We start from the raw sequence: 26,832 nt of genomic DNA on the forward strand, positions 1-26,832 counted from the left end.
GGGGGGGAAGTAACTGGTGTGCAATGTCCTCAGACGTAGCGTAAGCATTTTGAACTGCAAGAGGCGCTACACTTTTTCTGTAAGTTCAATACGGTAGGTGATCTGGTGAAAGCTAGATTTACTTTATAAAGTTTTAATGTTATTTTTAAAGTTTTTATAAAATTATGGATATTTTTCTTACACAAACGCATCGCTTCACTTCAGAAGGCCTTTATTAACCCCCCGGAGCCGTATGGAGCAGTTATATGATAGATATATATCCTAGCCTGACAAGCCAGACCCACATCAAGATGTTTGGTCTGGAAACTCACCATAGACAGGGCTCAACCCGAGGGGCGGGATAAACGGTTGCCTTTCAAACTCCCTCTGCAGGATAGCACTACACCAACCAGAGCAACGAAGGTTAAAGAGAGCTTGTTGATAGATTAAACATTCACCGTATCTGGTCGGCTAAACTCCGAACACATCTTCCCTTCTTAAGAATGACTTCAGTGCCGTTTTTTGTTCTTTTCTCAGAGAAAAGCTTAACTCCAAGTCTTCCAGAGTCGCGGTCAAAACTGATTCGCCAGTTTCTGTGTTTACTAGAAGCACGCAAACTAGGCTGTGGTCATTATGGCCCCGCCCACCGAATCTATATGTGATGTGATTGGCCCGGTAAGAGTTTGGCGTTTACAGCTCAGAAGGGTATTGAGAGTTGCTAGACGACACTCGCAGGCAGATTAGATTTGCTGCCGCTAGGGTGCGTCTAAATTTCTAGGCTACATATATGCACTTTCATGGACTTCAAAAATGACCCAACTGTCATGCTTGGAAAGAGCTAGGACATTTTTCACAAAAATCACATTTTATTTTATTCATCAGAAAGAATGTTATATACACCTAGGATGACTTGAGGGTGAGTATATCATGGGGCAATTTTCATTTTTGGGTGAACTATTCCGTTATATTTTTCTCTTTATTTTTGACAATAAGTAAGAAAAAAGGGAATGTTTAATTCTATTCTATGTTCTAAGTAAAAAAATAAGACAATAGCTTATTTATAGCCTATGTGTTAAAGTGAAATCTGGTTGCTATCTGCCTTTACTTGTTTGTTTTTATATTAGGCCTAAGTTGCCATATAGGATGTGGTTAACATTCTGAGAAGGCATCAACACACATCAGAGCAGTTCAGTGAAAAGTCCAGTAAACATGTAAACACAACCACAGCACTCTCTTAACAAGAGGGTTTAAGAGATTCATTTTATAAAGTCAGGATACATTATTGTTTCTATATGTTACAATGTATTCTCGCTCCTGATAATTAAACCTAGAAAGTGGAATGAACTGGGAAAAAATTATACTGTGGCAGTGACCTCATCAAAAACATAACACTGTGAGTGTGAAGAAATTAGCTACCTGGACTTGCTGGGAAATGCTTAACTAAGGCTTTAATGTTGCAATAGATCTCGGGTTGCGTTTGGTGCTGCTGCATATGTCGGAGCACCACCACCACCACCACAAGATTGTTTGATGTAAATGAAAACCTTTTCCGTTTAGAGGGATGGTTCACTTTAAAATAAAAATGATGCCATCCTTCACTCGCCCTTAAGTTGTTTCAAACCTGTATGAATGTCTTTCTTCAGCTGAACACAAGGGAATATATTTTTAAGAATGTCAGTAACGAAACAGTTAACTGGAGCCATTGACTTTCATAGTATTTTTTTTCCCTACTATGGAAGTCAATGGCTCCAGTTAACTGTTTGGTTACTGACATTCTTCATAATATTTTCCCTTGTGTTCAGCTGAAGAAAGACATTCATACAGGTTTGAAACAACTTGAGGGTGAGTAAAGGATGACAGAATTTTCATTTTAAAGTGAACTATCCCTTTAACCCTTTTAATTTTTTAATCTGTTGTTGTACTATTCATATATATATATCTCCCAAGTATTAAACCTATTTGTTAGCTGGTCACTGAAATAATCATCACAAATAATGCTCTTACTTGCAAGATGGTTTGGTCAAAAATCATCTGTAAATAGTCGAAACAACAAATCATCATGTGTCACTAATTTATTTATTTTGGGGGGGGGGGGGGGTCTGAGCAGTAAAAAAAGATGAACCAAAAATGCTTTTTAGTTTTACAAGCACCTTTAATATATGATGTTAAATGTATTATGTTTTGTGAAGGGAGCAAAAAGGGAAGAGAGAGAGAGAAAAAAAGTCAGGAAGCATAAGACATGTGTTTCCTGAACACTTTCATAAGTAATCAGACCATCGTTTGATCTTGGCCAGACAACATCTGAAGAGACAGCACAAAGAGGACAGGTATGAGATTTTTTTTATATTTATAACACACACACACACACACACACACACACACACACACACACACACACACACACACACACACACACACACACACACACACACACACACACACACACACACACACACACACACACACACACACACACACACACACACACACACACACACACAGACAGTTTCACTGCAGTATGAAAATCTTTTGGTTTTGATATGAATTGCAACAAATAAGAATATTTTCTGTTTTCCATTCAGGGTTCATTCAAATAATTAATTCCTTGTCTTTTAAAAAAAAAAAAAAACTTTTTGAATGCCTCTTTTTTTCTTCCACTCTAGCAAAAACAGCACAAAATAATATATCAAATACATGTTAACATAATGGTAAAAATATAATTTTTCATAATTTTATATTGTTCCGTTGCATGACAAACAATGTCAAATTTCAGCACTTTCAGTTCCCTCTGGTTGTACTATTACTGCTTTTGCAGCGTAAACATCGTTTTTTAGGTTTTTTTTTTACATTCTGGTTTACTAACCACAACCAACTTTCCATCTTTTTAAGTTTACGAAAAAGCAAGGTGTTTGCAATACACTTTTTGATTATGTCTGCCATCAGCCAAATGGGGATTTCAATGTTTTTAATCAAATCAGTTTTATTTCTCTGTGGATGCAGCATTCGGTTCCCCTTTGTGCTTGTTACACAAAAATGTAGGATTTAGTTTCTGTGGTCTGATTTCTCACTCTCTATCCCTCTTTTTTTCTCTACTAACATTTGCCCAAAAGAAAGCAGAGACATATAGACGAGATCGTGTGAGAGACGAGGGAATCTCGTGCCCACTTTTTTATTTGTATGTCTCACTTTGAAGCACATCATGAAGAACATCACATCATCCACGGACAACTATGGGGTGAGTGATAGTTGGTATAAAAATTAAAATTAAAATAAAAAGGTAATTTTAGAAAATAACAAAATATTGAAAAGTCCTTCGCTCTTTTATACAGTACACAGAGTATGACTACACCGTCGATGACCAGGACCCTGCTGATAAAGTTTTTGCCCCCTGCAATCTGAAGGAAACATGGGAGTTACTTGGTCACTTTGCCCCTGTAGCTTACATCGTAGTATTTATCTTGGCGCTAGTTGGTAACATTCTAGTGCTGTGCGTGATCCGCCGCTATCGGCAGTCTCGACACAGTCCCTGCTCCTTCTCACTGACGGACACCTTCCTGCTCCATTTGGCCATCTCTGACCTCCTACTGGCTGTCACGCTGCCATTTTTCGCTGTCGAGTGGATCAACGAGTGGGTGTTTGGCTTGTTCATGTGTAAAATAGCAGGTGCTGTGTTCTCGCTCAATGTCTATTGTGGGGTGCTATTCCTGGCCTGCATCAGCTTTGACCGATACTTGGCTATCGTACATGCCATCAATATCAGCTGGAGACGCAAGACCTGCCATGCTCAGCTGGCCTGCGCCGCCATCTGGGTGGTCTGCTTGGGATTGTCCATGGTGGACATGCGTTACCGGGACGTGGTGGAAGTACCCGGAATGAATCGGTGGGTGTGCCAGACAGCGTATTCTCAAGAGAACTTCCAGCAATGGCAGATCGGCATGCAGCTGGTTAGCTTGATTCTTGGATTCATACTTCCCCTACTGGTCATGCTGTATTGCTACCTTCGCATTTTCAAAGCACTGTGCCACGCCACGCGGAGGCAGAAACGGCGCTCTCTGAAGCTCATCATCTCATTGGTCATTGTGTTTGTGGTCAGCTGGGCGCCTTATAATGCCCTGCGACTGACCGACAGCCTGCAGACGCTCGATGTCATTAAAAAAAGCTGCGAACTGAACAGGGTGCTGGATGTGGGCATTCTGGTGACCGAAAGCCTGGGGCTGGCGCATTGCGCTTTAAATCCACTACTCTACGGCCTTGTGGGGGTAAAGTTCCGTCGTGAGCTCGCCCAGATGTGCAAGGCTGCTTTAGGACCCCAGGGGTGCCTCGGATTAGCAGGATGGGCAAACGGTCGGGGATCAACCACACGCAGGCCTAATGGATCATTCAGCTCAGTGGAGAGTGAGAATACCTCGTACTTTTCTGTCATGGCCTGAAAAGAGAGCCAATGACCTAAACAAGAGGAGAAGTGATGGTTGTGTGTATTTGGAACTGGAAAGTAACCACAGTTTCAGTAAGAGATCTTAAAGGGATAGTTCACCCCAGGGCATCCGTGTTTGTTACTTTAGTAGAACACAAATGTTTTTTGTTTTGTTTTGTTATTCCCAACACCATTACTTCCGCCGGAGAAGGTCAAAATCCGGCACAATCATAGATATGTGTACACAGATGCCTCATTCGACCAATCCGCACCATCCGTGCAGGCACCAATGAGGCATATATACATATATATATATATATATGATCGCGCTGGTATTTTGACCTTCTCCGGCGGAAGCAATCGCATTGGGGATACTAGATGAGATTCGCCTGCAATGAGGTAAAAAAATAACATAAATACTGTTCGGTTTCTCGCATCTTGGATGCCCCGGGGCTAAGCAGATAAACATCAAATTTTCATTTTTGGGTGAACTATCCCTTTAAAACAGAACGTTTCCATGTTCTCTTATTTAAAAGCATGCCAGTATCTAATACATCAGTGCAGTACATCCATTTTATCACCCATTTGAATGAAGAGACTCTGTCCCTTTTTTTTTATATTGTAAAATGCTGTTAAATTTGTTCCATCAGCAATTCTGCTTTTTCATAGTACTTGTAACCATGACAGATAATCACCCCCTCAGTTGTCTGGGTCTAGTGTTACAAAAAAGGAACTGAAAACATGTTTTCAGACTCCACATCCACTTTCTTAATTTTCCTTTTTTATAATAATTATAAATAATCTTAACAAGTAACACTTAAGAATCAAATTGAGCTTTGTTTATCTTTTATTAATCTTTTGTTTTATATTTTAAGTAGATGACGAACATACATAATAGATATGAACATAGCAGGATATTTTCTATTAATGTCATTTTTGTAAATCATTTTTATTGGTATTATTGTTGTGTGTTGCCTCCTCTGATAAAGTGTGGGGTCCATTAAAGTTGTAGTAAAGACTTGTGTCACTCACTTCCTTTAATGTTCATGTTCAGCTGTAGATTGAGAGGATGTCATACTCTGAAGATGTATTTTATTCTGAGAATGATAGCCATAAAGGAAACACAGTTGGTGTAATGTTATAGAGCGCAGATCGTGTGAGAGTGTTTAAGTGTTGTGTAAGCGATGTGTAAGTGTTTATATTTATTACTACCGGTACATACAATTTTCAAACAAATAAATTAATGTTAATTGTTTTTAATGAAAACATGAGTAATGAGTATACCTACACTATAAAAAATTATTTAGAAAAAAAGTTACCTGGTTGCCTTAAAATTTTGAGTTCATTGAAGTTAAAATTTTGAGTTAATACAATGAAATTTTTTTGAGATTCGACAACCTTTATTAAAATAATATTAAAAGATTTTGTAAGCATATTGGGGAATTGTGTGCGTTTTATTTCTGATGACACAGTGAAACATGCCAAGTAGTGCTATTTTCATGATTTATCAAATTTTTTTTATGTGGTTCAGATACAAAAATATTTTGAGTTTCTATTTATTAAACACATTTCCTTCATTGTATCAAATACATTTTTTTATTTCAATAAACTCAAAATGTTAAGGCAACCAGGTTACTTACTTTTTTAAATTAAACCAACAAAAAACAACAATAATTTTTTACAGTGTAAGTGCATAAAGATTAGATTAAAAAGGAAGTCAAAAGGGTCGTGTAAGCACCACATCTGCGAGCCACATTTGCTGAGCCCCAGCTCTGAAGGTGTAGATTTGAAAGCTTCCACAATCTCCAAATATGGCCTTCTGTGGCTGGTAGTTAATGTAATGTGTCTCTGAGGTATATAACCAATCAAACTCTGACCCCATTATAGCAATAGCAAGCCAAGCATGGTTCATCGCAGTGACATGAACTTAAGCCTTTTTGGATATTAAATAAAATAAGCAAGCTTTATTGAGTCATCACACTCAAATGTCCTGATTCAATGGAAAATAATGCAGGACAGAAAGTTTCTTTACTTTTTTATTTTATTTATTGTTTTGCTGAGTAAGTACTAAATTCAGGGTGATGACACTTTTTCGAAGTCATCTCAATGGCAAAAAGTGTCAAAATCACCCTGAATTCATCCAAGAATTGATGAGTTTCACCATTAAAGTGTCAGTTAACCCAAAAATGAAAAATGAAATTGATGTCACTAATGACTCACCCCAATGTCGTTCCCTACCCGTAAGACCTCCGTTCATCTTCGGAACACAGTTTAAGATATTTATATTTAGTCCAACAGCTTATCTAAGTGTAGGCACACTATACTGTCCATGTTCAGAAATGGAATAAAAACATCATCAAAGTAGTCCATATGTGACATCAGTTGGTTAATTAGAATCTCTTGAAGCATTGAAAATACATTTTGGTCCAAAAATAGAAAAAGCTACGACTTAATTCAGCATTGTCTTCTCTTCTGTGTTTGTTTTCAATCCTCAAATAAAGATTCAAATGGTTATGAATCAGCGGATTGATTCATGAATCAATTAGGGAACATCATTAGGGTGAGTCATTATGACATCAATTTCATTTTTGGATGAACTAACCCTTTAAATTCATTGTCAGCTTTTTCTGTAAATATTCATTTATGTAGGCCTATGTATGTACCCATTGTGGTTATTTCAGCAGAGATCGCAGGAATAATGCTAAAGAAGGCTCTTTTATGTTTATTCACAGATTTTGTCCAGTAAATCATTATTTACAGATTTTGTTTTAAAAAAAATTGTACAGTTGGCTTAACTTATTATCTGTCACGTCACAGACAACCCTGCTGGAAAAACCAGCATAGACCAATGCTGGTTTATGCTGGTCTGGTGCTGGTCTATGCTGGTCTATGCTGGTGGACCAGCAAGGTGATGCTGGTGATGCTGGTCAACCAGCAAGGTGATGCTAGTGATGCTGGTCAACCGGCAAGGTGATGCTGGTCAACCAGCAAGGTGATGCTAGTGATGCTGGTCAACCAGCAAGGTGATGCTAGTGATGCTGGTCAACCAGCAAGGTGATGCTGGTCCACTAGCAAGGTGATGCTGGTGATGCTGGTCAACCAGCAAGGTGATGCTGGTGATGCTGGTCAACCAGCAAGGTGATGCCAGTGATGCTGGTCAACCGGCAAGGTGATGCTGGTCAACCAGCAAGGTGATGCTAGTGATGCTGGTCAACCAGCAAGGTGATGCTGGTGATGCTGGTCAACCGGCAAGGTGATGCTGGTGATGCTGGTGATGCTGCATGGTCTACCATTAACATAAATAACAGCAGGAATAGGCTTCTTTAAGTTAGTGAAATATTAGGTTTTATACTTGGTCACAATAGTGACCGGTGGGAAACAGCATAGTCAGAATTCATATAAATTCTTCAATTAGATCTATTTACACATTTAAAACTTAAAATAACATAACATATCCAACATATAAGAATGAGATATGATTAGAGTTTACTTCAAAACTTTATTTCTATTGTTTATGTTATACAATGTTTAACTTAATTTAACCCATTTAATCCCAAATCCAGGAGATGACATACATGAATGTGTATGGTATTTGTGAGGGTATTAAATAATCTATGTCAATTATGTAACAAAAGAAAAGAAAAAGAAAAAAATATTTTTTTTTATGTTTGGTCACAATTGTGACCGGTGGTAGAAAACAGGGAGTCTAGGTCTATGGTGTTAATGCATTTACAAAATTAGACAGACATAAGTATAGATAGACAAACAAAAACAGAATAGATAGATATACAGATAGACAGAAGTATAGATAGACAGACAGACAGACAGACTAAGGCATTGTTAAGTGACTGAAAGTTGGAGCATGAAACTCTTGATTGAATCATTGGAACAAAGGATGAATGTAATAATAATTGTATTATTTATAATAATTCAAATATACAATGTGGTATATAAAAAACATTATGCCCATGTGGACATAAAAACATCAGAAAAATATAAATATAAAATAAATAAATACAAATATAAAAAATACTTCCAAAACCAGTGGTCCTTCCCATTTTGCAACTCTATAATTCCAGACACAGCTTGAGCTGGAGTGCGAATGTCCTTCTAGATATTTCTTCGGCCTTCCGCTGACAACTGGGGGTCATTTCAAATCAATGTCTTTGCAATCGACCCTGTGAATGGTTCTGGGTTCACAGACTGTGTGTAACTGGTTCAGAAAGCTTCCTGTTAATTGCTTATATTGTTTATTAGAAACATTTTTTCATATACATAAACCTGGCATAACTGTCTAATTGAAATGTGAGCACTTTGCCCTTTAATTGTGATGACATCACGCGTTGTCATTTCCTGGGAGCACGCGTGGTGCTGCGGAGAGTGAGACGGTAGTTCGTTTGTGAGAGTAAAACTTTCTTTTGACGGGTCTGCATAAACTATACAGTGAATGTAACAAAATCTACAAGACTGAAAAGGGCGATGAGAGAAAGAAATAGAGGGAAAAGTTGGTCAGAGAATAGGGAGTCTGGTGAGAGAAACCTTAGCAAAAAACTGAGAGCTAATCAACATGAGAAACAGAAACCTGAGAGTACAGAGAAAACACAAGGAAATGACTGGAAAGTTATAATCGAGTTTAACCAGGATGGTGGGCACTATCACCCAATCAAACTTACCAGGGCAATTGAGAAAGAGATAAAGGGTTAAATTAAATTTGCAAGGTTTATGAACAACAAAAGAGTACTGATACATGCAATCAGCAAACAACAACAAGAAAAGATTCTAAGTATGTCATCACTTCAAGGGGAAAGGATGAAGGCCCACAACCCAGGAGCAATGGCAAAGGTGAGAGGAGTTATCTCAGGAGGTCCATTAAGTATGTCAATGGAAGATGGCAAAAATGAGAGCACCTCTCACACTTCAAAATGCTTACATTATGTCTGACAAGTGTAACAGTTGTGCAATCAGTTGTGTGTTGTCAGACGTAGAGGAAGCATTTTGAGAGGTGCTACACTTGACTGACACCGAGTCGCGGAACATGTCACCATGTGTGTGTGACACCTCCAGTAGTGACTGACAGATTAATCGAGCACCTATACTTATGTAATTATGACACAAAATCCTAAATAAATAGCATAATTGTGTAATACTTTAAATATAAATTGAACATTGTTATTTTTCATGTCTATTTAATTGACATGTGCAGCTGAATGTTTTGTAATACGTCACAAACTGCCCATTCTAGGAAAGACACAAAATAAATATATCATGTGTCACTATAAGAATAACGCATTAACAGTCGCGTCCGTTACTGTAAACCTTTAATTTTTATGTGATGCCACTATCCACTGGCACATGCCAATGAAGACCGGATATGCCACCGGATGTGCCAATACGCAAAGTGACATTGGCTTCTGTGCATCAGATGCCATGCCACTTAATGTTAATACTACTACTGACTTTTTCCGTAAATTGGATATGGAAGGCGATTCGGCGAAAGCTTGATCATTTACTTTATAAAGCTTGGAAGAGCCAGGACATTTTTAATATAACTCTGATTGTATTTATATGAAAGAAGAATTTTATATAGTCTTATCATTTCTCCCTAGTTCGTCATTTCTAAATACTCTCTAACATCGCTTACAGCATCTAACACTGCCCATTGCTAAATTAGATTGCCCACAATGCTAGTTTATGCCGTGTTTATCAGTGGAAGATGGTAAACTTAATAGGCAGTAAAACTAAAGCGTTAACTTATTCGTTATTTTTTAATCCTTTATGATACAGATATGTTCCATATTGGGATATGTATTGAAGGGGGGAGTGGGCCGACACGCTTGCCTCTTCATCATATGCATCTTATCCTTTTGAATGATTTTTAATAACCTCATGAATTAAATAATCAGTTATTATCCTTTCAAAATAATGAATTATTGACAATCAATTTTATTTGATCATTAATACATTTAACTATTATTTAATAGGATTTTGACTCTATGTCTGCTGTATGGTGTCTCTAATTTGCTTTCCAGAGACGGTCTGACAAAGACAGTCTGATCCCTATCTATGTGCCCTGACATAGATAGCCTGACCTCTATCTCTGGGTCCTGACCAACAGGGCCTTGGAGAGAAAGTTAGAACTTCCAAGAGGTGAATCCTGCCTGTTGTTAGTAACCCCAGGACAGGAAGGGGTGGGAGGATTTGAGTCTCCCAATTGTGAGTTCTTCCCATTTATATAGTGTGATTTTTCCCATTGATAGAAGTACATTTTTGTCTTTATATTTCTTTATATTTCTTTATAGAATGAGGTAGATGACATTAGCCATACTTTTCTTTCTGGAGATCCGTTTGTCATGTGGTGTTGATATCTTGTCCTGTTGATAAGCTCACTGCTGCACTTACCTTGGAGGAGAGATGTGCCCTAGAGTCTTGTGTGTGTGTGCGTGTGTGTGTTACATGTTCTGTGCAGGTCTATGGAATGCATTGGACCGCTTTTTCTCACACCCTAGACCTCTTGGCGTCTTTCTAGGACTCCCCTGAAGTCAACACTACCCCAATCTTGGGATTGTCTGATGTATACATCCTGATTAACAACAACATCTATCTATTCTCGCATGACACATTGTTTAGGCTTTATGCCAATCATTAATATTCCACGTGTTTGTAACGATGTAAATCATGCCCTTGAAATTGGTATAACTGGTGTGGTAATTTTGTGTAAAGTAGAGTCTGGCCTGACACCGCCCTGAGAGACTCTGAAGCTGACTCTACTGATGAAACTGCAAACTATTCTTCAGTAAAATTCTCTCCGATGATTGAACATCCTGACTCCTGGTGTTCATTTCGCATATCTGGTCTATGGGTCAAAACTGTTAACCCCTAACAGTATCGTTATCGGGATATGAGATTTTGGTCAAATTGTACAGCCATACTTGTGTCACCGGTTGTGCTCTGCCCTACCCTGACCTCAAGATTTGCGCAGCTTGAACCTGGTCTGACTTCACTTTCATTTTCTCTGCAGTTGGCAGCAAGAGGCAGTACCTGAAAGCACAAAGAAACATTTAAAAAAAAAATTAAAGGGATCCCCTGGTGTTGAGACTTGTATGGCTTAATATAACATAAATGATGTCTCTTACTGAATTATGTAGTAGAAAACCCATGAAAGATCTACGTTATTTAAAAAAATCTATTTTATATTTGGACCATGGGCGGCGCCATTTTGTTTGCGTTCTAGGTTGATGACGTAGAATGGTTGAACTCCTCAATCAGCTGGCGTTACCCTTAGCTATTTTTTACCACAACGCAACTCGAAAATTGTTTCAGAGTTAAACAAAACCAATGAATTGCTTTGTAATTGTACTTAAAACACACTCAAACATACATGTGCACACAAACTCACCTACACAAGTCACAAACAGATCGGCGGGCGCGCACACACACCTGAGAGACTGCGCTGTCTCAATCGAGATGTTGGGCTGCTCAGTTTCCACGACGGGCTGAATCCGAAATCGACCCCCTATACCCTGAAATAGGGCATTATTTGAAGGGACGGCCATTTGTAGTGTTGTCCGACACCATAGGGACATGTTCGAGTGCAGTCATTCAGTCTCACGTTCACCGCAATAACGAGTGTACAGCCGATTTACACACAACAGCTGTCCGACTTCACGCACTCGATCGTCTTCATTCACTCCGTCAAGTTGTATTAGTGAACAAAAGTAGCGAAAGTAATTTGTGTCTTAAAAGTGAAAGTTTAAAGATTGAGGTTAATTCACTGAGCTTGTGCTCAAACTTTAATGCACAAACCAATCCCATGCATCATCACCAAAACATCCTGCCTCTCTTCCTCACATTACCTTATCCCATCATCCTACCTAGATATTTCCCTCTGCTGGATACATTAGGCATTACAGTTAATCTACTGCATATCAACAGTCTATCTATGATATCAACACAGGGAATAGTGATTGAGGGTTATGTATGCGCGCATGCAGTGCGTGTGTGTGTGTTCGCGCCGATCTGTTGGGGTGTGTGTGTGTGTGTTCGATCTGTTGGGGTGTGTGTGTGTGTGTGTGTGTGTGTGTGTGTGTGTGTGTGTGTGTGTGTGTGTGTGTGTGTGTGTGTTCGCGCCGATCTGTTGGGGTGTGTGTGAGTCTGTGTGAGTCTGTGTGAGCGAGAGAGTTTGTGTGCACATGTATGTTTGGGTGCGTGAAGTCGGACAGCTGTTGTAAATCGGCTGTACACTCGTTATTGCGGTGCAACATGAGACTGAATGACTGCACTGGAACATGTCCACTATGATGTCGGACAACACTACAAATGGCCGTCTTTCATGGGTTTTCTACTACATAATTCAGTAAGAGACATCATTTATGTTATATTAAGCCATACAAGTCTCAACACCAGGGGATCCCTTTAAAGAAAACATTCACCAAACAGCAAATGAGTGTTTTAAAATAAAGGCTCATAAAAGCAGGATTAAGCTGTTTAATGAACTACTAAGTATATGATCAAACTAATTCAAGCTTGGTTTAAAATTACCTAGTGGAATTACCTGGTGGAGTTTTTGACATATGATTGTGATATGGAACAGCTTTTTATGAGTTGGACCCTATTTTGTTTGTGTTATTCACTTACATAAGGATGCACATTCCCTAAACAGCCACAGGTTAGATTTTCTGCCATAGTAAAGAGATTATTAATTACAAAAAACAATATTTTATTTTTGCTAATTATTATATTATTTCGGTACGGTTTTCAGTAAGCTGTTGCTAGTTTAGTTTTATTTTAGTTTTTCATTTAATATTATTTTTTAATTTTATTTCAGTTTACGAAAATGTTTTTTGACCAATAGTTTTCGTCTTAGTTAATTAAGTCATTCCCTAATTTAAAAAGTTGATAAATCCCTCACCTCAATATCTGCAGTGCTCAGGTGTGGACTGATTCTATCTCCATGATCTATATGGTCGCTGGTGAAAGCAAAAGCCTGAAAAAACAGGAGTTACTTTTAGACAACACTTTCCGCAACAACATGCCACAAGCCTGCAGGAGTGGTTGGTAGAAGAGCTCACCATGTTGTCCGTGTCATCTGGATCCAGATGAAGATCGCCAGATGGAGACATGGTCTGCACAGGATCAAGAAGATCAGTACTAAATGTAGTAAAACCCAATTATCTCATTCCAATTTAAAAAGATGATAAATCCCTCACCTCAACATCTACGTCTATGTGGTCGCCGGTAAAAGCCAAAGCCTGAAAAAACAGGAGTTACTTTTAGACAGCACTTTCCACAACAACATGCCACAAGCCTGCAGGTGTGGTTGGTAGAAGAGCTCACCATGTTGTCCGTGTCATCTGGATCCAGATGGAGACATGGTCTGCACAGGATCAAGAAGAGATGGCACAAGTCAGAGTAAAAAAAAACTGAAATACAAAATGTAGTAAAAGCCAATGGGAAATTATGTCTTTTAAATAAAAAATAATAATACTCTCTCACCTCAACATCTGCAGTGTGTGACCCTGAGCCATTTTCCACCTTTAAACAACATCTTCAGGTAAGACTGAAGTCATACATTCTTTCAATCCAATCTTATTATATAATATTGACAAACTCCAAGGATTACATTTCTAATGAGCTGACTTACATCCAAATGTCCTCTTTTCAGTCTTGCACAGGGAAATGTAACTCTGCTCTTAGGCTCCAAGTACAACTTGCGTTTTGACATTGATAATAATAATAATGACATTAATGCGTTTTGACATTAATGCGTTTTGACATTAATAATAATAATAATTTTATACATAAATTCTAAATCCTTTTGATATCAATAGCTGATGCATTTACCTCTCTATAATACACCATGGTCTATCGTCGCCACGGGGGTTTTATTGCGCATTTTTCACCCGTACAGTGTGAGCAAGACGCGTTCGACGGTCGGACCGCACAGTGAGAGCACATCAATCGTGAGCTTTGGCTTTACATCGCATGCGATCTACTCAGTGTGAGTAGGTAACCTTGCTGAAAACGCATAGAAATCGCACAGTGTATGCCCAGCTTAACGTTGCTATTACTATAGAGACAGAGCATATTTAGGCCACGCCCACACCGGGGGAAAACAGTCATTTCGGACTTAGGCTATTACAAAAAACAGAACAATGTCTAAAAGCTGATATAAGTTTTTATAAGCTTTCGACTCAAAACAATAGTGAAAATAAAACAATACATTGAAGGCTCAAATATTTAAAAAAAAAATAAAACAAACAAACATGATATAATCCATGTGTGTAGGCTACTGCAATGCATTTTTGCTTCTCTGACCATACACAGGCTATCAAATTATCACCTTTATCAGGAGATAATATCAGGCTTCAATCATGGTATTAATCTATTAAATAACATATATTGCTTTCACATTGCTTTGTATATCTGTATGGGAATCTTCCATTACACTGTGATGCACTTTCCTAATATGCTTTTATTCATGTTTCCAGACAAAACAGAAAAAAGATGCTGAAGAGGCCAAACGAAATAACCTCTTGGCCTTGCTAAAAGAGAGAAAAATGAAAAGAAAACAGTCTCCACTCTGCCCAACTCCAAGCAAGACAATGAGAGCTCATACCCTGTCTGATTCTTTGTCAGAAGAGGATGATGATAATGATAGTGGTAGTACCAGAAAAACTTTTTGAGGAGGCAAGACAGAAGCAACAGATCTACCTAAAAAAATTAAACAACATGTTTTTGTAAATCGGCTCGATATTGCGGTGCAACGTGAGACTGAATGACTGCACTCGAACATGTCCACTATGGTGTCGGACAACACTACAAATGGCCGTCCCTTCAAATTATGCCCTATTTATTTCTGAGGGTAACGCAGAGATGACGCGATTGACAGGCGACTCGCTCAAACGCTATGCTGAAACGTCCCGGTCCTTAGTTAAAATAGCCATTTTCTCACAATTTACAAATAGTTGGAAACATTTGGGATATTGTTAGTACTCAACTGAACAAAATATATAACACTGGCCTAGTGGTTTTTGGATATTTTACTGCAAAAATACTACATAGTGCATCTTTAAACGCATATAGGCCTACCTCGGGTCTATAGTGACCTGGGACATCATTCAGTACCCTCCTCCACATTAATTTTTTTTAAAACAGACATCAGCTTATTCCTTAATCAATTCATTATAAACAATTTAACAAGAAAAAATATTAATAAAATAATGCCTGTTTTCCCATTTATTTTTTGCAAAAGTTTTCGCTAGTGGTCGCTAATGACCCGAGGTGTAACAGTATTTTTTTCCCCCTGCACAACCAATTGAATATTTGATAACTGTAGAAGTGCAATTCACCTTTATTCCACAAGGTGGCAATGCCTGATTGCTACACGATAATGAAGTGGTTTTACTCATATGGCATGAAGAAAATAACTGAATAGCAAAACTTCATCAGCAAATCTTGAAATGATTCATTGACTTAAAGCAGAGAAAGTCCTGAACGCAATCAAATATTAGTTTCACTGTCACGTAATGTTGGATCTGGCGAAGAAGCTGTCAGCGAGCAAAAACGATTTTTGAAGATGTTGAAAATTAAAGTTTTAAGAATATGCTTGAGACCGCAGATATGAGCCAGATGCTGAATAAACTGGGAAATATGCTCTGACGAGGACAGTGACATTATAAAACATCTGCTCAAACTGAACTGGCTTCAATAGGTAACAAAACTATGTTATTCTTCTGTAACTGTTACTCTAATATCATGAGAGTTTTCTATTAATGCGACAGGTAGAGATATATCATAATTTATTGGACTACATATTTATTGCCCTCAATTAAATTGAGTTTGTCCAATTAGTTTTTGTGTGTGTGAGTATGGGGGGGGGGGGGATTACGTCAAAGCATGGGGGCACAAGCCTACAGTGCCCCTCCCAGAAATCCAGTAGCAGTATTAACATTAAGTGACGTGTGACACAAATGTAAATTTTAGTGACACATGCCACTATCCACTGACACAAGTTGGCATGTGTCACTTAAACTTGTCAGTGGATAGTGGATAGTGGCATGTGTCACTTAAACTTGTGTCAGTGGATAGTGGATAGTGGCATGTGTCACTCAAACTTGTGTCAGTGGATAGTGGCATTTGTCACTTAAACTTGTGTCAGTGGATAGTGGCATGTGTCACTTAAACTTGTGTCAGTGGATAGTGGCATGTGTCACTTAAACTTGTGTCAGTGGATAGTGGATAGTGGCATGTGTCACTTAAACTTGTGTCAGTGGATAGTGGATAGTGGCATGTGTCACTTAAACTTGTGTCAGTGGATAGTGGATAGTGGCATGTGTCACTTAAACTTGTGTCAGTGGATAGTGGATAGTGGCATGTGTCACTTAAACTTGTGTCAGTGGATAGTGGCATGTGTCACTTAAACTTGTCAGTGGATAGTGTATAGTGGCATGTGTCACTTAAACTTGTGTCAGTGGATAGTGGATAGTGGCATGTGTCACTTAAACTTGTGTCAGTGGATAGTGGATAGTGGCATGTGTCACTTAAACTTGTGTCAGTGGATAGTGGATAGTGGCATGTGTCACTTAAACTTGTGTCAGTGGATAGTGGATAGTGGCATGTGTCACTTAAACTTGTGTCAGTGGATAGTGGATAGGGCATGTGTCACTTAAACTTGTGTCAGTGGATAGGGCATGTTTCACTTAAACTTGTGTCAGTGGATAGTGGATAGGGCATGTGTCACTTAAACTTGTGTCAGTGGATAGGGCATGTTTCACTTAAACTTGTGTCAGTGGATAGGGCATGTTTCACTTAAACTTGTGTCAGTGGATAGGGCATGTTTCACTTAAACTTGTGTCAGTGGATAGTGGCATGTGTCACTTAAACTTGTGTTAGTGGATAGTGGCATGTGTCAGTGACACTGTCACGGAACATGTCGCTGTGTATTGTGTCCATAGGGATATGTCATGTCCAGTTGCCTACACATGCCGCTGTCTGCCGTGGTGAAACGTTTAGGCAACTCCAGAAGTAATGTGTTCACATTTGTAAAAATGTGTTTATTTCTTATTACATAATTCCATAAAATGAGTTGTGAAATATTAAATCCATAACTGAGTAGGCCTAAGTATGCAAAAAACTAAAACAAATTATTGGAGACTAATTATTTATATTAATATCAGAAAATCATTTATATAATATATTATGTATGAATAACATTTTATATATACATATATATTTTTTAATTAAGATAAAGTATTTACAAATTAGCCTTAATACATCTGACTCTGACACTATCAAATACTGTTTTTGATACTGTCTAACTTGCAAACAAATGTCAAATAAACCACTCGTTGATGTTCCCCAACTGTAGTAAGTTATGGTGTATCTTTTCGTTGGCTATGTTTATACTGACACCTAGAGGAGAGCATGATGCAAAATTAAAGGTTTACAGTAACGGATGCAACTATTAATGCGATATTTGTAGAGACTTATGATGAATGGTTTGTTCTTGTTTTGTAGGACGTGCAGTTTGTGTGATCAACAACATTGGCATTACATAAAACATTCAGTGGCACATTCAACTCAGATACTGATTGTCACAAACTGACACATATTACTAACTTTAACAAGTTAGATTAACATATAATTAGGAGAAAAAGATCATGAAAATATGATATTTATTTTGGCTTTTGTGGCACAATTACATAGCTGCTCAGCTCATCTGCCAGTGAGTGTCACAAAAGCGACATGTTCCGCGACTCGGTGTCACTGCCAGTGTCAGTGTTTCGCAAGTGTCAGTGACACATGTCACTATCCACTGACACATGCCAATAGGAACTGGAAATGCCACCGCATGTGTCACTAAGCGAAGTGGCATATATCACTATCCACTGACACATGCCAATAAGAACCGGAAGTGCCACCGCGTGTGTCACTAAGCATAGCGACATATGCCATTGGCTCCTGTGCGTCAGATGCCATGTCACTTAATGTTAACACCGCCTCTCCAGAAACGTAACCTTTTGCACCTCGATCGCCCCCCCCCGGTGACTGGTCCCAGTATAGTTGCCCCTCTGTGTTTTCTAATGCAGGGGTTTTCAAACTTTATGATGCCAAGGACCTTGCCTGGATGCCAGCCGAACTTAGCCCCGCCCAAAAATATTTTTGGTCGGGCAGTTCGGCCTGGCCCTGCTCCATAGAGGAGTAATAATCTCCAAACAGAAACTGTTCGGACCAATGACATCATCAGGGCGGGCTTTAGACGATGATGGATAGATGATAAACAGTAACATAATCATCCACGTCATCAAAGGGACTTGGATTATATTTGTTCAAATCCTAAACAGAGAGCTTGTTTGTATGCATTCACCTTCTCTATTTCTCTCAGAAATGATGATCATGTTGGTAAGTACTCGGAGTATCATTAAATTCTTTTATTTTTTTACAACACCGGCAAAGATCGTTTATTCCAGCACACGTGCAGACAGGGTTGCCAAGTTTTTACAACAAAATCCGCCAACTACTAGCCCTAAACAATAGCTTCTCGGGGGGTTCTCAGGAAAAAAAATGGTGTTTGGGGGGTAAAATGTGTGTTATTTTGGCAAGGTTGCCTGCTAAAATTCGCACTCATGGGTCTATATATCACATAATAGTCGCTTCAACCCGCGGACATAGAAAACAAACCGCGGGAAAAAACACGGACTTGGCAACACATTGCAGTTGAGCTCTGTTGACGTCGCTTCGTTGCTCTGATTGGTTGTAGGTCTATCCATTTGAGGTCTTTCGTGGTTTGGTTGAAACACGCCCCATAATCAAAGCCCAATGGAGCAGTTTCAGACTCATATTCTGACTAGAATTGAGCATGACCACTAGCCTAGAAATCTAGACGCACCCTAGCGGCAGCAAATTTAATCTACCCGCAAGTGTCGTCTAGGAACTCTCAATACCCTTCTGAGCTGTATTCCCCTCACTCTGGACGGCCCAATCACATCATGTATAGAGTCGGCGGCGGGGCCATAATGACGACGGCTGAGTTGCGTTTGTGTGCTTCTAGTAAACACAGAAACTGTTGAACGGCGGCGGTCTTTCGAATCAGCTTTGACTGCGATTCTGGACGACTTGGAGTTAAGCTTTTCTCTGAGAAAAGAACAAAGATCGGCACTTTCTTAAAAAGGGAAGATGTTTTCGGAGTTTAGCCGACCGGATTAGGCGAATGTTTAATCTGTCAACAAGCTCTGTTTCACCTTCGTTGCTCTGGTTGGTGTAGCGCTATCCTATCGCGTGCAGATGGAGTTTGAAAGAAAAATTTGTTTTTGAAAGAAAGAAAAGAAGAGTTTGTTCCAAAATAGAACGAGGCGTCGATAACAGTAGAACAGTTTGTCGCGCCACTTCACGATGGGCACTGCAGCCAGTCACAGCATCACTGTATAATGTTTTTTTCTTGTTTTTTTTTTCTTATTGGTTTTTCTTATTAAAAATATGACTTAGGAAAAGTTATCAACTGGAAATATGCAGAATCAGATAAAACAAATGTGCCCATTGAAATGGAGCTGGTGAAACAAACATGCCATGCATTAAATATAGACAGATATATTATCATACTCTTTCCAAAAGCACCTGTTGCATGTACTTTTCCACACATCTTTAAAGGTCAGCAAAACATTTCTCGTAAGGCGGAGAAAAAAGAGGAGAGCCCTTGATCACAGGGCGTTTCCACCTGAGTTGACGTAATTTGCCTCTGTCCCTTTTTCAGTGACGTACGACTCGGGAATATCCGATTTGATTGCTACATGGCAGGCACAAATGCCTGTAAATGCGGATATATTACCACATATGAGTGAGGCCTGAAAACGATCTGAGGATATTGGAATTCATGTTTTTTTTCTTGCTTGCACGTTCACATGTCATATCCGATCTGTGCCACATGAGAGGAAAAAAATCAGAATTGGGTCACTTGTACCATGCATGCGGTATAAATGCGGCCTTAGAGGCAGGAAGTAAAGCTAAATTGTATTTATGTGCTTTGAATTTGATGCCTTCCTATCTTGAAATGTGTCCTCTGAAGGCAGGATTTCCCCGTTTCCAGGCACAGCCTATGGCAAGAGGATACCCATCATGCACTGTGAGGGTTGTGCTGAATAGATGCATGGTGGAATCCGAAATCGCCCCCTAAACCCTCAGTCACTATTCCCTATGCTAGTTCACTAATACAGTTCACTTGAAGGAGTGAATGAAAACAAGTGAGTGAATTTGGATAGTCGTTTTTACCCGTTAGGTGATTTTCGAATACAGAATGAGTAGGCTACACTTGATAACACTATGGTTTCGGACACCACTACTAAGGGCTGTCCCTTCAAATAATGCCCTATTTTACGGGTGTAGGAGGGCGATTTCGGATTCAGTCTAACCAGAAAATCCATCCGCTTTCTAAACCGCTGGTCCAGTGTGGCTACAGCATAATAACATTAATTCCCTATGGGAAGAGGCTTTCCTGTAGCTCAACCAGTAGAGCACGGCGCTAGCAACGCCAAGGTCATGGGTTCAATTCCCAGGGAAAGCAAGAACTGACAATAATGTAAAAATGTGTACCTTGAATGCAATGTAAGTCGCTTTGGATAAAAGCGTCTGCCAAATGCATAAATGTAAATGTAAATGTAATTCATTATCATCATTTACTTTTGAATTAATTAAAGTTTATACAGTTTCAAAATAAATATTTTCATTAGCCTTCCATTGGAGCTGACAGTTTGCTAAGTTTCAAATAAACAGCAGCCATTCTGGTGCACTCAGTTTTGAAATTCACTCACTCTTTTTCATTCACACCTTCAAATAGATTTTGGCTGGGAATAGTGAATGAGGGTATGCTCTGGGATTTCAAATACAGCTATACTGTCACTAGCTTTTTATAAAATACCTTGATTAGCTTGTTCAGGTGTGTTATATGGCTGGAGCTAAACTTTGCAGGAAATTGGACCTTGAGGCCTATGCTGGACATGTTAGTATAACATTTTGTGTCTCTCTTTCTATTTTAACGTGGAATAATGATGTTATTAAAAACGACTGAATAAGAAATATTTCTAAGTTTGAGGGGGAAAATATCCTACTATGAAATACCTTTGGCGAAGCACCTTTGGCGTGTAGTTTAGTTTAAATTGAAGACTGACTAATGCTCCTGTTTATTAGTCAACAATATAGAGTCGCCCTGTAGCCTACACATCGTGCTGTGAGCTGCCGCATGGTGGCGCATGGAGCGTTGGGGTGGCAATCCAAACTTACAACAAACCGCGAGATATAAGCATAGCCTATATTTAGAGATAACCAGTTGAAGCAAGAGTATACACGTGACGTGGTAGTAGGTAGGAACCAGAAAGCTATCCGGATAAAGTAATGGGGTAAAGACAAGGGCAGAACAGATCATCTTTACCTATTCTTCTCCTCTTTCACCCCGCCCGTGCACAGTAACCACCGTATTTGCATTGAGCAAACAATCGATTCTCAGCAGATGGGTTGCCTAAAACTTAAGAAATTGCGTACTGTTTAGAAAGGAAGAGACAACGGGAATCAAGAACATGGAAACACCTGTAAGTTGTTCTCAGCCCTTGTATATTTATTTACAATTTTATGAGCTAGGCTATTGTCTCCGTTGGGTTACTCACTCCTGCCTACGCACGACTACTGTTGTGGTGTGTTTAACCTATCTTGTTCAGATTGTATCGCTGACAATATACTCAACTTACCAAACAAACCAAGTGTATAGTTCAAGACTGAACTTAACAGTTTTAGGGCAGCTAAATGTTTTGCAAACATAAAAAACTACAATATCCGTATGCACTGTCAAACTCAGCTGATTAGTATTTCATTTTAAGGTTTCGTTATGTGTGCGCCGTCATCCGTTTTACAGCTGGCAGCTGTTCCGCCCAGTCGCCAATGTTTTTACTTTCCATTTAGCTATTGCAACATCATGTAAAAACCCACCATGTGACTGTCTGCACATTTAACACTCGCCACTCTTCACAAGTCCACTCATAAGAAGCTGCATTCAGACACAGTTTATTCATCTAACTAACACAGTTTGTCATTGACCCGTGGTCTGTTTTTAGTTATTGACCCTTGCTAAGTCTGTTTTTGTTTGTCAAACATGCAGGTGGACCTGCACGGACTGTTTAAGAATAACGATTCCTATGACTATGGCGATTATGAGTACAAGGAGGTGGTCTGCCCGTCCAGCACAGTCTCTGGTGGCTTGGCGATCTTCATTCCACTGCTTTACTCTGTGGGGTTCGTTTGGGGGCTGCTGGGAAACGGACTGGTGCTCACTATACTGTGGCGTAAGAGGCTGAACCTGAGTGTAATGGACATCTTCATCCTTCATTTGAGTGTAACAGACAGTCTGCTGCTGCTTACACTTCCTCTCTGGGCTGTAGATGCAGTTAAGGGATGGATCATGGGCCCATTGCTCTGCAAACTGGCTGGAGCTCTGTTCAAGGTGAGTTACTTGCCTTAAATGCATCAATCTGATAATTCTGTAGAAATTAATAGGTTGAATGCTAATTTTTGTTGTAGAAACAGCTACAATCATTAGATATGGGTGGAAGAGTAATGACCCTGAAATTTAGAGTGTATCAAATGACAGGTTTTGGATATCAGGCATTTTTCTGATGGGATCTGGGGCCGTTTTTTTTTTTTTTTTAGAACAAATTAAAATTTTAGAGCATATTGGTGTAATACAACCTTTTTTAACAGTGACGTGAGCTAATTGTCTATTCATTTGTTCCTAAATACATTGTAGGGGTGAATCACAGCAACCCTGATACCATATTGAATAACAACATTTTTAATATTTCATAAATCTCTTTTAAATTGTCTGCTTAATCTAAGTTGTTTGGTGTAACAAGTCATGTAGTGTGACTTCCTAAAATCTAGATATATCAATGATACTTTTGAATTAATAATTATTCATAATATTTGTTTAAAAAAAATTAGGACCAACAAAATATTAAATACTGAATATATTGTAGCTAGTACATACATTTTCTTGTGAGCTTTTTATTCTTTCATATACATTTTTTGTTTGTTTTGCATAGTAAAATTAAGTAGATGTAGTTTGTATTTGTTGTCAAATTATTTTGGTCATGTATTTGTGTCAATGACTGTCTGCTATAATATTGCAATAACTGTTCTCTTTCACGATCTCTTCAGATCAATTTTTACTGTGGTGTCTTCACACTGGCCTGCATCAGTGTTGACTGCTACCTGTCCAGCGTCCGTGGAGTACAGATGTTTTCCTGTAAAAAACCTGTGGTGGTTTACTGTTCCTGCCTGATTATCTTGATCTTTTGCATTCTCCTTTCCATCCCTGATTGGATCTTTTTGAGGTCCATCAGTGGTAGAACAGGTCAGGGAAAAGGGGAATGCATTCACTTTTATCCACCTGATTCCTGGCGTCTTGCCTCTCGTTTTCCACATCTTGTGAGCTTTGTTCTACTGCTACTGCTTGGTTGTTTCTCCATTATGCTGAAACTATGGCATGACTCCAAGTGTCAGCAGAAGAAGAAGGGCCGAAGTACATCTATCATTGCAGCCCTTGTGCTGGCTTTCTTCGTCTGCTGGACGCCCTACAACATTACCTTCATGGTGAACACGGCTCAGCCGGTGGACAGCGTCTCCTCAGCAGGGACAGACGAGTGTGAAGGGAGGCAGTGGACAGCCAGCAAAATAACGGCCATTTTTGGGCTTCTTCATTGCATCGTCAATCCTGTTATTTACCTCTCTCTCTCCAAAGAGTTCCGGCGACGCGCACTGACTATGATAAAGTTCAGAGCTTGTAAAACAGACAGTAATGATGTTTCGCTTTGGGACTCTAGTGGAGTAAACGGTAATGCTTCCGTCCAAGAGGAACAAGGTTCACTTCAACCTATGAATGATATTAACCCAACAATAAAAACCCAGGATTATGATACATAAAAACGCAACACATTGACTGCTGGATGCCTTGAATCTCATAATCCCTGAAATGTATTACTTTATTTAACATAAGCATTACAAAAATGATGCTCATCATCATATTAAGAAAGAATAAGACATGCTGGCCAACTCATTTGCACTTTAATTCAGTAAAATTGTCATACTGGTTATTATTGCTTCGTTACTATGTCAACTGTTATATTTATTTATTTTTACGCTGGTTTGTTAAGTGTTTTGGAATTGTATTCCGGAACATTACTTGAAAATTTAGCCAATGCTGTGCCTTGCTTGATAACGGAACTGTTCATTTCATCTTGTCAATACCAAAGTCAGCCTTGTCAATAAGTAACTCATTTTCTGCATTCAATTTTACAATGGCATTTCAGATATTGCGACCATGTAAATGTCAACTGTGTTGTGTCCATGTTTGTGCCATTTATGAAATAGTTTTGAAATATTAAAACCTCATCACCACCATCAGTGCATCTGCAGATGAATAATCTGCTCTCATGACAGGAAGTCATGTCAGTTTTTTAATGACATCTATTTTAGCTCAGTGGTCTCTAGAAGCGTGAGTCTCGTCAAGTGTTATAATGTATATAAAAGAACACAGTGCTATTATTATGTCCCAAAATTCTTATCTTCACTTTGTAGTATAAACTTTACTATGTCCTGCTAATTTTATTAAAATGAAAATAAAAAGTAAATATGAAAGAGAAAAAATATATATTAATAGATTGCGGTTGTTAATTAATTGCTCATCGTGACAATTCTGTTTTTGCCGTTTCCTCTGAGATGGGGTCATGAAAGATTCTTTCCCCATATTACATAAGTTTTCTTCTTAAACCTTTTGTGGGAAGTACCTTCTTCCTGTGTGGTATTCATAGCACTTAGAGGGTGAATTTGTGATTGGGAAAGACCGTTCTTGGGATATTCGGGCATAAATAATACTTTTCCATTCTCATGACTGGAATATCCCTTAAGGACAGACATGATGATAGAAAAAAGGGGGATTTGTATGTGCTCTAGTCTTTGTACTGTATTGCAGTGCAGTGTTCCTCTAAATACTTTAAGCACGTCATCATCTTCAACAACAGAAAGGCCTGTGTGTGTAGTACACAAAACGATTTTCTTTACTATAAACCACCAGAGCACATTTTAATACAAGTGATCCACCCAAATGACTTACTGTAGTGCATTTTCAATAAAACGTTTCTTAGAAAGTTCTATGAAGGTAGTGGTACTTGACCTTTCTATGGTAAGACAGCCTGATGGTATGCATGCAGAAATAACCACGTGTCTGCCTCAGTTCCCTTTCTGAAACATGTGGTGTGCATCATTGTGATTACACTGTCATGTGATCTGTTTTCATCAGTGTTCCATCAGATATTTCCCATGAGTCATGGTAAATATCTGATGGAATTTAAGAGAAATTAACAAATCTATTATATATTGGTGAATTTTGCAAATCTTGGTTATAAACATCAATTTCAGTAAGAGGAACTTGTGAAGTCAAGTGCTAAGTTCCTGTCCTGTTGTGTGACTGTGGGTTACTGTTTTTTCTGACGCCTGTGAAGTACAATATTGTTCATAGTCATGTAGATCATTTTCTATTCATCTCATTTTAGTGGACAGATAGTCAGTGCAGTTTTTGCATCAAATGTTTTGAAAATGTTTTTTTTTTTTTTTTGCCACTACAATAAAAGTGGTTGTATGATGGTTGAGAATGATTGAATAGATTGTGTATCACACGTTTCATGTGTCTACAAAAACCTGTTTTGACATGTCTTGTTATAACTGGTCTGTCAACTTTTGAGAACTGAGTCATGTGTAAGCTAACCACACCATCATTATGTGTGATAAACTCAGTTGCTTAACATTACTTAGCAAATAAACTAATATGACTGTAAAGGTGGTTATGATACTAATATTTGTTATGGCAGTGTGTTCATTTTAAAGATGATCCAGATATGCTTTGCTTTACATCAAAGACCACAATGGAAATATGTTGTTTAAACTTTATTGTGCTATCCTTGACAAGTGAGTGTATTTTAACTATTATGTTCCCTAATAAATCAAATCAAAATGGAATGACCTGAATTGTATGATGTGTCATATTTAAATTGTCAAAGTTATCACATATCAGCTTTAATCCTCTGTTATTTTGAGATTATAGGCTGCAACATAATGTGAAGATGATTTGCTAAATAGTTGCTTTATAGTGACATCTTGTGGTTATTTTGGGTACAGCAGTTTATTTCCTTTCACTTGAAGTAGTTTTAGTGCGTTCTAGATTTCTTTTAGGAGTTGGTGCCTGGTGTAAACTCATTTTTATATGAACCACTGCACATGATATATGGGTAAAAAAATATATTGCGGCCACGTAGGAACTTAATCTTAAATTCGTGACCATGGTGCCTCGTTTTTTAAAGCGTTAAACCTTCACAGCTAAGTACAGCGAAGGTTTAATGCTTAAAAAA

At 38.6% G+C, this 26,832-nt stretch overlaps 2 protein-coding genes across 3 annotated transcripts; both read left to right on the plus strand.

Annotated features, from left to right (window-relative positions):
- Nucleotides 1-2,168: 2,168 nt before the first annotated feature.
- Nucleotides 2,169-4,693, plus strand: cxcr3.2 (chemokine (C-X-C motif) receptor 3, tandem duplicate 2). The gene is made up of 3 exons (XM_067448935.1): nt 2,169-2,306; nt 3,090-3,214; nt 3,309-4,693. Exons 2-3 carry the CDS (start codon nt 3,179-3,181, stop codon nt 4,407-4,409), a joined length of 1,137 nt encoding a protein of 378 aa, XP_067305036.1. The 5' UTR covers nt 2,169-2,306; nt 3,090-3,178; the 3' UTR covers nt 4,410-4,693.
- Nucleotides 4,694-21,554: 16,861 nt separating this feature from the next.
- cxcr3.3 (chemokine (C-X-C motif) receptor 3, tandem duplicate 3) lies at nt 21,555-26,426 on the plus strand. Of its 2 annotated transcripts, XM_067448937.1 has the most exons (4): nt 21,555-21,969; nt 22,533-22,716; nt 22,813-22,874; nt 23,588-26,426. In XM_067448937.1, the coding sequence occupies exons 1-4, from the start codon at nt 21,958-21,960 to the stop codon at nt 24,350-24,352; spliced, it is 1,023 nt and encodes a 340-aa protein (XP_067305038.1). In that variant the 5' UTR covers nt 21,555-21,957; the 3' UTR covers nt 24,353-26,426. The 2 variants fall into 2 exon arrangements, with proteins under 2 accessions (XP_067305038.1, XP_067305037.1); XM_067448936.1 differs by having other exon boundaries at nt 21,560-21,969; nt 22,533-22,874.
- Nucleotides 26,427-26,832: the final 406 nt, after the last annotated feature.

The sequence above is a fragment of the Pseudorasbora parva genome, chromosome 7 (assembly GCF_024679245.1).
Source record: "Pseudorasbora parva isolate DD20220531a chromosome 7, ASM2467924v1, whole genome shotgun sequence".
Classification (NCBI taxonomy): domain Eukaryota; kingdom Metazoa; phylum Chordata; class Actinopteri; order Cypriniformes; family Gobionidae; genus Pseudorasbora; species Pseudorasbora parva.

Excerpts from the sequence above, each read along its gene's own strand:
- cxcr3.2 (XM_067448935.1), top strand. The coding sequence starts at position 3,179 with ATGAAGAACATCACATCATCCACGGACAACTATGGG. Across the intron at positions 3,215-3,308 it reads CATCCACGGACAACTATGGG|TACACAGAGTATGACTACAC; the intron begins GTGAGTGATAGT and ends TCTTTTATACAG.
- cxcr3.3 (XM_067448936.1), top strand. Across the intron at positions 22,875-23,587 it reads TGGCTGGAGCTCTGTTCAAG|ATCAATTTTTACTGTGGTGT; the intron begins GTGAGTTACTTG and ends CGATCTCTTCAG.